Consider the following 12,140-nt stretch of genomic DNA (forward strand, 5'->3'; position numbering starts at 1 on the left):
ATGGTCACTACTAGTTCTTAGTGATGCCGTTTGGGCTCACTAATGCCCCTGCGGTATTTATGGATTTGATGAATCGGATCTTCAGACCGTATTTGGATCGGTTCGTAGTTGTGTTCATTGACAACATCTTGGTCTATTCAAGAGATGAGACCGAACATGCTTAGCACCTGAGATTAGTGTTGCAAATTTTGCGGGATAAGCAGTTATATGCTAAGTTCGGCAAGTGTGAGTTCTGGTTAAGAGAGGTTAGCTTCTTGGGTCATGTGGTATCTGCATCGGTATTGAGTCGACCGAGTAAAATTTCAGCCATACTTAGCTGAAGCCCCAGAAATATTCTTGAGGTTCGGAGCTTTTTGGGACTTGGCGGTTACTACCGATGGTTTGTAAAAGGATTCTCGATGATAGCCACACCCATGACGAAACCGCTTCGAAAGATGTCAAGTTGAATGGACGGAAAAGTGTCAAAAAGTTTCGATCAATTGAAAACTCATTTGTGGAAGCTCGAGATTAGTCTGACTGAATCGGCAAAGAGTTTGTCATCTATAGTGATGCCTCCCTACTTGGGTTGGGTTGCGTATTGATGCAAGAAGGTCGAGTTGTGGCCTATCGTCGAGACAATTAAAGCCACATGAGAAAAATTATCCGACCCATGATCTCGAATTGGCCGCCATTGTATTCGCCTTAAAGATATGGCGACATTACTTATTTGGTGAGAAGTGCCATGTGTATTCGGATCACACAAGTCTCAAATATTTGATGACTCAAAGAGACTTAAATCTGCGACAAAGACGTTGGCTCGAGTTGTTAAAAGATTATGAGCTTGTCATTGATTATCACCCGGAAAGGCTAATGTGGTTGCGGACGCCTTAAGCCGAAATCACTTTTTTGCTTCTGACGATGAATGTACACTTGTCTATTCTACCCGACAATGTGTTAGTAGCCAAATTAAAGGCCAAACCATAATTGATTCATCAAATTCGCGAAGCTCAGAAAGTCGACGATAAGTTGGTTGCAAGACGGGCTGAATGTGTTCCGAATGTGGAATCAGAGTTTCAAGTTGATGATGACGATTGTTTGAGGTTCAAAAATCGTTTGTGTATTCCAAGAAATTCAGAACTTATTTCGATAATTCTGAACGAAGCCCATTGTAGCCGAATGGCAATCCACCCGGAAAGTACGAAGATGTACAATGATTTGAAACGTCAGTTTTGGTGGCATGGTATGAAACAAGATATCTCCGACTTTGTTTCGAGATGTTTAATATGTCAACAAGTGAAAGCGGAACATCAAGTGCCTTGATATTACTTCACCGATTACGATACCCGAGTGGAAATGGGATCGAGTCACAATGAACTTTGTGTCCGGACCGCCATTATCGATGAAGTAAAAGGATGCGATTTGGGTTGTTGTTGATAGATCGACTAAGTCGGCTCACTTTATCCCGTGCACGTACGGACTCTTCATTGGATAAACTTGCTGAATTGTATGTTTCTCAGTTGTGAGATTACACGGGTACCTATTTCTATTGTATCGGATAGAGATCCGAGATTCACCTCGCGATTTTGGAAGAAATTGCAAGAAGCCTTGGGCACCAAGTTGCATTTAGCACCGCTTTTCACCCCTAACCGATGGTCAATCCGAGCGGATAACTCGGATACTTGAGGATATGTTGAGATGTTGCATCCTCGAGTTCGATGGTTCATGGGAAGCGGTATTTACCTTTGATTGAATTCGCTTACAACAATAGTTTTCAATCAAGTATTAAGATGGCACCTTACGAGGCTTTGTGCGGTCGTAAATGCCGTACACCATTGTTTTGGACCGAGCTTGGTGAAAGTAAAATTTTCGGAGTTGATTTGATTAAAGATCTTTGAAGAAAGTAAAAGTAATCCGTGAAAATCGAAGATAGCCTCCGATCGTCGAAGTAAATGCGCGGATCTGAAACGAAAAGACATTGAGTATCAGGTGGGAGATAAAGTGTTTCTTAAAGTTTCACCTTGGAAAAAGATACTCAGATTTCGGCGTAAGGGTAAATTGAGTCCGAGGTTCATCGGGCCATATGAGATATCCGAACGAGTCGGTCCAGTTGAGTATCGTTTGATTTTGCCCCCTGAACTTGAAAGGATTCACGATGTCTTTCATGTTTCGATGCTTCGACGCTATAGATCTGATCCGTCGCACGTAATTAGTCCATCAGAGGTTAAAATTCAAGCCGATATGAGTTATGAAGAAGAACCGATTCATATCCTAGCTCGTGAAGTGAAGGAGTTGCGAAACAAAAGGGTTCCGTTAGTAAAAGTGTTATGGCTCAAACACGGGATGGAAGAAGCTACTTGGGAAACCGAGAACTCTATGAAAGAGCATTACTCGAACCTATTTACCGGTAAGATTTTCGGGGACGAAAATTTCTTAAGTGGGGGAGAGTTGTGACAACCCAAAATTGACCCTAGTCGGGAAGTGGTTTCGGGACCACAAAACCGAGGCATAAAATAATTTAATATTCATTTTGATGCCTATGATATGTGTTAATTTGTGTGTGACATTTTTGATGATTTGATTTAGGGTCATAAATGTGAATTTCACTAAAAAGGACCTAGTAGTGAACTTTGAAAGTAGGATAGGAAATGTGTGATGACTAATTAAAGCATGCATGCAAAACAATGGTCTTGCATGTCAAATACCCCCTTTATAAGTGGTGGCCGGCCATGACAAGGAGGATGGGCAAAACATGTCATAGACATGTTTTGTTGGTGCAATATGGGAGGAAAAATTAAACTAAGGTGAGGAATAAAGAATTGAAAAAAAAGGAGAGAAGGTGTAATCCCCCATTGCCGTGAGTTGAAGGAAAAGAAAGAAAAAAAAATTTGTTCATCCTTTCTTTGAGCCAAAACTAGGAAGAAAATACAAAGAAGAAAAAGAAATGTGTGTGTTCATCCTTGAACATCTTTTGGCCGAAAATTGAAGGAAAAAGGGAAGAAGGAGTGAAGCATTCGGCTATCCTAGGTCACTATTAAGGTAAGTTTGATGTTTTGCCATGAGATTCATGTATATTTTAGTAGTTAGCTTGAGTTCTAACTAGCCATGGTTCAAATCCTTACTATGTCATGGAGATGATATTCGGCTAAGGTGAGATTGTGTTGATATCATTTGCATGCTAAAAGTGAAGCTTTGCAATGGTGCATGTGATGGTGGATTAATGATTATTGAATATTCTTTTTAGCAATTTTGAGTGAGAGTTTGATAGATACTATGAGGTTAAATTTCATGACATTGTAAGCTTGTAAGTTGGATGATGAAATTCATGCTTTGTGAAGGTAAATGGTGTAGAAGGAGCATTCGGCCATAATGAAGATATATGAGATAGTCATAATCAGCCTTATGATTCAGCTCTTGCATGTATATATATATATATATATATATATGTTTGCACATGATGTATTAGTATGACATATATACTATCTCAAGGCATATAATTACATATGATGGTGTTTCGGTTATGAAGTAAATGATTGATGCGTATTGAGTTACAATATGGAATGCGTTACTTAGTAAAATATATGCTGTTTTTGTGTGGTATTAAGTGTATAATTGGCCTCAACATGGACATGCATATTCGGCCACATGAAGGGAATTGGTGTGCATGCATTCGGTTAGAGGCAAGCATATTGATGCCTATTCTTGGCTTAGAAAATTGACTAAGAGGAATATTAACTAATGTGTTGAGTTCGATTCATGATTTCGTACATATGTGACTTTGATGCCTAATGAGTATATATATTGGCTAAGTACCTTGAATTCCTCTTCGATGCTCAAATGATTTAATCAATTTATTTGTTAAATTAAGCTCAAGAGCAAAGGGAGCTAAATCCGATAAAGGGAAGGAAAAGGTAGTCGAGTAGCCGTCAAAATCGCTCGACCACGTCCAAGTAAGTCTTGATAATGACCCTACTTGAATTATATTGAAATGATTTGTCATATTATGGCGGACAGCCGAATGTGCGTAGGGACTAAGTTATAAAGTTAATTGAAATCATGCTCTTTGTGTGTGGCTATTGAGCCGAAATTGGAAAGGTTTGATAAATATTTTGTGTTTGAGCCTTAGTAACGAAAATGAAATATGGATGTGTCGTGATTATTGATATATGTATACATGAGCATTTGAATGATACCCGGGCTATGTCCCGAAGGCATTTATGCTAGTGATTATATCAGGGCTAAGACCCGAAGGCATTCGTGCGAGTTGTCATATCCGGGCTAAGACCCGAAGGCATTTGTGCAAGATACCAAATCCGGGTTAAGACCCGAAGGCAATTGTGCTTGTGGTTATATCCGGCTAAATTCCAAAGAAGCTCGGTTTGAAGGTGAGCGTTTTGGTGCGGTAATAAATTCAATTAATACGCTCGAAAAAAACCCATATGATAAGGTATGTTTACATGTGCATCGGAAAAGTCGATTCGTTTGAAATAGTGTTCGTTCGATCGACTAACGAACTTTTGGCTCTTAGATAGGTTGATACCTTGTGTGTGTATTGATTATGAGAATGTGTATTACTAAAGTGATTCATTTAGCTATGTGAATGTAATACTTTAGTCAAAGCTGATTTCATTACTTGAGACTTACTAAGCATTAAAATGCTTACCCCGTTGCTTGGGCTCTTTGTTTTATAGATTTTGCTCGTTAGCTATCGGATTCGGGATCATTGAAGTCGAAGTCATCCACACTATCAAAGCCCCCTTTTTGGTACAAATTTTGGTTGAACTTTGAAATGGCATGTATAGGACTACCCTTTTGTTGTAGGTCATGTACCTTTCGGTTTTGTGTAAACTTAGATAGCCATGCGAAAATGGCTTATATCGTTTTAGCATAGTACTATAATCGTTTGTATGTTGATCATTATGAGGTATGGAATTGTTTTGAAATGATTAGCCATTGGAATGGTTAATCATGATCACACTTTGTGCTATGTATGCAAAAAGGGCCAATTGAATCATGGAAATTATGAAATAGGTAAAGTCTACCTTAAAGGCAGATGCTGTCAGCAGCAGTGGTGTGGATGTGAAAAATCACTAAAAATAGCAGGAATGGAATAAATTAGTGAATAAATTATTTAAATGAACCTTGATGAATCTACTTTCATATGGAAGAAACGAAACGGTCATATGAGTTGTATGTTAAGAGATATTTAGGTTTTTGTGAGACAGGGCCAGAACTGTTTCTGGACCCCCTGTTCCGACTTTGGAAATTCATTGTAAATTAACCATTGATAATTATGAGTCATTCCATATATTTATAGATTCCTCTTTGAGTCTAGTTTCTATAGAAACAAACAGCATCAGTATTGAAGCCCTGTACAGAGAGATATTCAAGTTGTAACGAGCTAAGGTCAGTGTAGTCGACCCTTGTCACATGGGAGACTTTAACTAATAAACTGTACTAATTGGCCCGACTAAAAATTATAGAAAAAAATATGTAGATGGAAATGTGAGTTTAATTTCAGGAAAAAATTACGAAACTGATTTTCGAGCTTTGAAACTCAAGATATGATTTTTAAAGTGACAGTGATGCAGTAACCAGCTTGTCTGGAAATTTTTAAATAGACTGTGAAAATGATTAAGTCAAGTTTGTGTGCACCTTGTGTTCGACTCCGGTAACGGACTCGGGTACGGGGTGTTACAATTACTCTTTAAGACCTTCTAAACAATAATTCAAAGCAATTTCATACAAATTGCTTCTAGAACCCAAGTTTTGCAACTTATTTAATTTGGTCCCTAATTACCAATTGGGCATCTTATACTTAGAATTTCTTCATGAAATTTTAATACAATCATGTTTTCATATCCTAGACCTTAAAATAATCAGAAAAAAAATATTTTTTATGTCAGATTTGTGGTCCTGAAATCACTATTCTGACTCAACCCTATTTCGGGATATTACATTTCTCTCCCTTAGGGACTTTCGTCATCAAAAGTCTTACCAGAAAACAGGTTCAGATATTGACTTCTCATGACTTCTTCAGGTTCCCATATTGCTTCTTCCACTCCATGTCTATGCCATAAAACTTTCACCAAGGCTATATTCTTATTCATCAACTGATTGACTTCTCGAGCTAAAATCTTGACTGGTTCTTCACCGTAGGTCATTCTGATCTAATCTTAACTTCCGTTGGTGAAATCACGTGAGAGGGATCTGATCTATATCTGTACACCATAGACACATGGAATACATCGTGAGTCTTTTCCAGTTCGGATGGTAGTGCTAAGAGATAGGCTAACGGTCCAACTTTCTCAGTAATCTCATGTGGTCTGATAAACCTTGGACTCAGTTTGCCTTTTTGACAAAATCTCAAGACCTTCTTCCATGGAGATACTTTCAAGAACACTTTATCTCCAACTATAAATTCAATCTCTTTTCTTTTCAAATCAGCATATGACTTTTTCCTATCTGATGCTGCTTTCAGACAGTCCCGTATCACTTTAACCTTTTCTTCAGTTTTCTTGACTAAATCAACCCCATGAATTTGACTTTCCTTGAGCTTTGTCCAATACAGTGGAGTTCAGCACTTTCGGCCATACAATGCCTCATAAGGTGCCATTTTCAAACTCGCCTGAAAACTAATATTGTAAGCAAATTCCACCAATGGCAAGTATTTTTCCCAACTACCCTGAAATTCAAGGACGTAACACTGTAACATGTCCTTGAGAGTCTGAATTGTCTACTCAGACTGACCATCAGTCTGTAGGTGGAATGCCATACTAAAACTCAACTTTGTACCCAAGGCTTGTTGTAGTTTCTTCCAAAATCTTAAAGTGAATCTTGGGTCCCTATCTGAGCTAATCGATAACGGTACCCGGTGAAATCTCACAATCTCAGATATGTACAAGTCGGCCAATCTATCCAGAGAATAATCTGTCCATACCGGAATGAAGTTGGTTGACTTTGTTAGTCTATCAACCACAACCCAAACAACATCTTTCTTTTTCGTGGTTAATAAAAATCCAGTCACGAATTCCATGGTAATCCTGTCCCACTTCCATTCGGGGACCATCACCGGCTATAACAAACCCGAAGGTACTTGGTGTTCAGCCTTGACTTGTTGACATGTTAGGCATCTTGATACAAATTCGGAGGTGTCTCTTTTCATGCCATTCCATCAGTACATTTTCCTTAAATCATTGTACATCTTGGTACTCCCCTAATGAATAGACAAACGACTATCATGTGCCTCTTGTAAAATTTTCCGAATAAGCTCGTCATCTCTTGGTACACAACCCTATCTCTGAACATTAAGCAACCATCGGAACTAATCTGAAAATCTGATTCAATGCCTGACTCACATTGAGTTCTCTTGACTTGCAAGTCACTATCATTGATCTGAGCTGCACAAATTTCTTGGAGGAATGCCATTCTGGCTCTCAACTCTACCAAAACTGAACTATCATCAGACAACACCAATCATGTGTTAATAGTCCTTAGTGCAAACAAGGACTTCCTACTCAAGGCATCAGTAATTACGTACGCCTTTCTCAGGTGATAATCAATTATCAACTCATAATCATTAATCAATTCTAACCATCTCTACTATCTTAGATTCAATTCCTTTTGAGTCATCAAGTACTTCAAACTCTTGTGATCGGTGAATACACGTCAAGTTTCACCATACAAATGGTGTCTCCAAATCTTCAAGGCAAATACAATGGCAGCTAGCTCCAAGTCATGTGTTGGATAATTTTTCTTGTGTGGCTTTAGTTGTCTTGAAGCATAGGCTATCACTTTGCACTCTTGCATAAGCACGCAACCCAGTCTATTCAAGGACGAATCACTATAGACCTCAAATTCCTTTCCCGGCTCGGGTTGCACTAAAACTAGAGCTTCAGTCCGCAATGTTTTCAATTTCTCAAAACTCTACTGACACGTTTCAGACCATTCAAACTTGACGTCTTTTTGCAACAATCTCGACAAAAGAGTTGCAATCATAGAAAATCCTTTTACAAATCGTCGGTAGTACCTAGCTAAGCCCAGAAAGCTTCTAACCTCAGTTATGTTCTTCAGCAGCTTTCACTCGACAACAGCAGATATCTTATTTGGATCAACACGGATGCCTTCACCTAAAACAATGTAACCTAAGAATCCTACTTCTTGGAGCCAAAACTCACTCTTGCTAAATTTAGCATACAACTGTTTGTCCCACAAGGTCTGTAAAACAGTTCCCAGATGTTTCGCATGTTCGGAATCATTTCAGGAATAAATCAAAATATCATTTATGAATACCATAACAAACTTGCATGGTCGGAAAACACAATTCATTAAATCATAAACGCAGTTAGGGCATTTGTTAAACCAAAAGGCATGACAAGGAAATCATAGTGACCATACCTTGTCCTGAAGGCAGTCTTAGGCACGTCCGACTCTTTAACTCGCAACTGGTAGTAGCTGGATCTCAGATCTATCTTAGAAACCACAGTGGTCAATCCTTGGCAACAAATACTTATTCTTAATATTTACCTTGTTGAGTTGGTGGTAATCTATCATAATCTCATCGAACCATCTTTCTTCTTTACGAATAATACGGGAGCACCCCAAGGTGAAAAGCTTGGTCTTGCGAAACCCTTATCCGTCAGTTTTTGCAACTATGCTTTTAACTCTTTCAACTCGATTAGTGCCATCCTATACGCGGCAATAGAAATAGGTGTTGTTCCTGGCACAAGCTCAATACCAAATTCTACTTCTCTAAGAGGAGGCAAACCAGACAACTCTTCTGGAAACACATCTGGATATTCATGCACTATTGGTACCGACTCAATCTTCAACTCCAATTCTTTAGCATTCAGTACAAAAGCAAGGGAAGGTTCACAAACATTTCTCATATGCCTTTGAGCCATCATTCAGGTAATCACAACTAGTGGTGTATTCAACTTACTTGAATCAACTCGGAGAACTTTGCCATTTGAACATTTCAATGCAATATACTTGCTACCACAATTTACTATCACATCGTGAATGGCCAACCAGTCCATGCCAAGTATTACATCAAACTCATCGAAAGGCAAAAGCATAAGGTTAGCCAGAAAACAATGACCTTGAATAGTCAAAAGACAATTCTTAGAAACTTTATCGACTAAAATAGACTTGCCTAGAGGGTCTAACACCTTAATCACAAATTTTGTAGGTTCCAAAGACATATTCATGCTAGGCACCAATTTCACGCAAATGTATGAATGGGTCGATCCCGGGTCAATCAAGGCAATAACATGGACATTATGAAGAGAAAATATACCCGTAATGATATTGGGAGTAGAGGCTTCCTCTTGAGCGCGTACTGCATAAGATCTCATCAGGGCTCGAGCCTCAGATTTTGTAGTAGTATCCTTGGCAACAATTCGACTGCCACTTGCACTTCCGGGATGTCTCGGAGGTCTACCTCTAGAAATAGGAGCATTTGGCTTCGGGGCTAATTCGACCTCTTTATCAGCTCGCTCCGGGTAATCTCTAAGGAAATGGTCAAGAGAACCACATCTGTAGCATGCTCCCTCCTCATTCGACACTCTCCAAATTGAAATTTGTTGCAACTTTTACATCTCGACATTTGATCATCTGCATTTCCCACACTAGTTACCATAGGGGAAGAAGACTTTGCATTGTGACGCTTAAAGCTTGCTGTCCTACCCAAATATCCCATCTATGCAGTGGAACATTCTTGTTGACCTCTCGATTTCTTGGTGGGGAAAAAGTGTGATCTACCGCTAGATCTCTTTCTTCAAACTCTAGCTTCTCTCTTTGCTTGTTTCCTTTCATTTTTGAGCTTTCTGGGCTTCTTGGCCTGATCGGCTAATGTAGCAAATTCTCGTATCTCAAGAATCCCAATTAACAACTTAATTTCCTTATTCAGACCTTTCTCGAAGTGCTTACACATTACTATCTCTATTTGGGCCTATTCTTTCGCGTACTGACTCAACCTTACGAACTCTCTTTCCTATTCTGTCATGGTTCTACTTCCCTATTAGAGTTTTAGGAACTCCCTTCGCTTTTGATCTAAGAACATTTGACTAATGTATTTCTTCCTGAATTCTGCTTGGAAGAATTCCCATGTGATACTCTCTCTCCGTGCCACCGAGGATATAGTCTTCCACCAGTGGTATGTAATGTCTTTCAATAGTGACACCGCTCATTTCAAGCTTTCCTCAAGAGTACATGAAAGTTCGTCGAGAACTCGCATGGTATTCTCGAGCCAAAATTCAGCACGTTCCAGGTCATCACCAATCGTGGCCCTAAACTCTTCGACTCCATATAGTCTTCCACCAGTGGTATGCAATGTCCTTCAATAGTGACACCGCTCATTTCAAGCTTTCCTCAAGAGTACACGACAGTTCGTCGAGAACTCGCATGGTATTCTCGAGCCAAAATTCAGCACGTTCTAGGTCATCATCAATCGTGGCCCTAAACTCTTCGACTCCATATTTCCTAAGTTTATTCACTGCAGCCTTACCAATTCTCATGGGTGCCATACCTTGTGGCACTTCTTCTTCAGGTCGAGGAGGGGGCGGAGGAGGTCATGGTACATTGAGGCGGTTTCTCAGGTAATCCCCAAACCACTCAGCAATCATTTTGAAAAAGGCAGTCTTTGCCTCTTCCCAGCCCTTAGACATAGGCCTTCTACTACTACTAGAAGTAGCTCGCTGTACAGAAGCTGGAGCATGGCTCTTAGTGTAACAGCCCGATTTAGACCTTAATTAGAATAGTGGTTTTGGGACCACGAATCCTAGTCAAAAAATATTTTAAAATTATTTTTTGTGTTTATTTTGTGTGAATTTATATCTATGAAATTTTCGTGTTTTAATTTTATCATTTGAGTATCTGATTAAATAAAAGGACTTAATCGCGTAAATTAAAAATTTGATAGTTTAAAATATAGGGATCAAAATGTTATTGGCTTTCTAAATTGGAGTATTTACGTTGTAAATATCCCATTAGCCTATTGGTTGGACGATAGTAGACATATATTATATGATTTTTATATTATTTCATTAAGGTTAATTTAGTAAACTAATGATAAACTAATATATTATAACATATCATAAAAATAACATTAGTGGTCGGTATGAATTTAGTATTTTATTTGAAGTTTTGAGGTCTAATATGCTAATGTTAAGTATTTTATTTGAAGTTTTATTTGAAGTTTTGAGGTCAAATATAACGATTTATAGATCTGTACATGAATATAACGATTTACCTAAATATCATAAAAAATGGTCTCTGAAATATCTTAAGTATTTTATTTGAAGTTTTGAGGTCAAATATGCTAATGTTAGTATAATTCAGTTGATTATAATAAGTTGAATATGTCAATTGATTGTTTATTTGTTTATGACTTACTAAGCTATGATGGCTTACTCTATGTGCTCACATTACTTTGTTTTATAGATTTTTGGATTCAAGTTACAAGCTCGGGGATCGTCAGCAAAGTCTTTCACACTATCTACTGCTTCGATATTTAAATATTTGAACTTGAATTATGGCATGTATAGGCTGGACATATTTTTGAAATATCGAGTTATGGTCATGTATAATTAAAGCCATACGAAAAACGGCTTAATTTCTAAGCTTGGATTTGTTTATGTTTGATCATGGTTTAATCTGTTTCGGCTATTATTAATGTGTTATAAATTATATGATATTTGTGTTAAATGTGACATGTGTGGGAATTGAATTGTTAGTGATGCTAGTTAAAATGTGTAACCAATTGTGTATTAGTTCACGTTAGAGATTATGTACATTATCTGTGAGTGGTGTACTTGACTAAACAAATCGGTTGGAATAATGCATAAGTTGGTGAATGTGAACTTGCTAAATATATATGAATATATATATTTGAGTGATACTTGTTACTATAGTCCGGTATGGTTTGAAATAATGGAAACATGATATGTAATATAGTTTAAGTGATGAATATGTGGTATGTTTTGTATATGTTATATGAATAATTTGGTCATTTGTCTTGGTATATATATATTCAATGTTAAATGTGACCTTTACTTTGGGGAAATTTGCGTATTATATGCATGGGTATTAATAACATGTTTATAATGTATTTAAACTGCATAGGTAATTGTTTAATAAAGTTTGCAACATGATTTCAGTTGGCT

At 37.9% G+C, this 12,140-nt stretch overlaps 1 protein-coding gene across 1 annotated transcript; it reads right to left on the minus strand.

Moving 5' to 3' along the window:
* Positions 1-8,627: 8,627 nt before the first annotated feature.
* Positions 8,628-9,676, minus strand: LOC108465348 (uncharacterized). Its single transcript, XM_017765678.1, has 4 exons — positions 9,614-9,676; positions 9,147-9,527; positions 8,918-9,032; positions 8,628-8,815 (listed from the first exon to the last, which is right to left on the minus strand). Exons 1-4 carry the CDS (start codon positions 9,674-9,676, stop codon positions 8,628-8,630), a joined length of 747 nt encoding a protein of 248 aa, XP_017621167.1.
* Positions 9,677-12,140: the final 2,464 nt, after the last annotated feature.

The sequence above is a fragment of the Gossypium arboreum genome, chromosome 4, assembly GCF_025698485.1.
Source record: "Gossypium arboreum isolate Shixiya-1 chromosome 4, ASM2569848v2, whole genome shotgun sequence".
In the NCBI taxonomy this organism is placed as follows: domain Eukaryota; kingdom Viridiplantae; phylum Streptophyta; class Magnoliopsida; order Malvales; family Malvaceae; genus Gossypium; species Gossypium arboreum.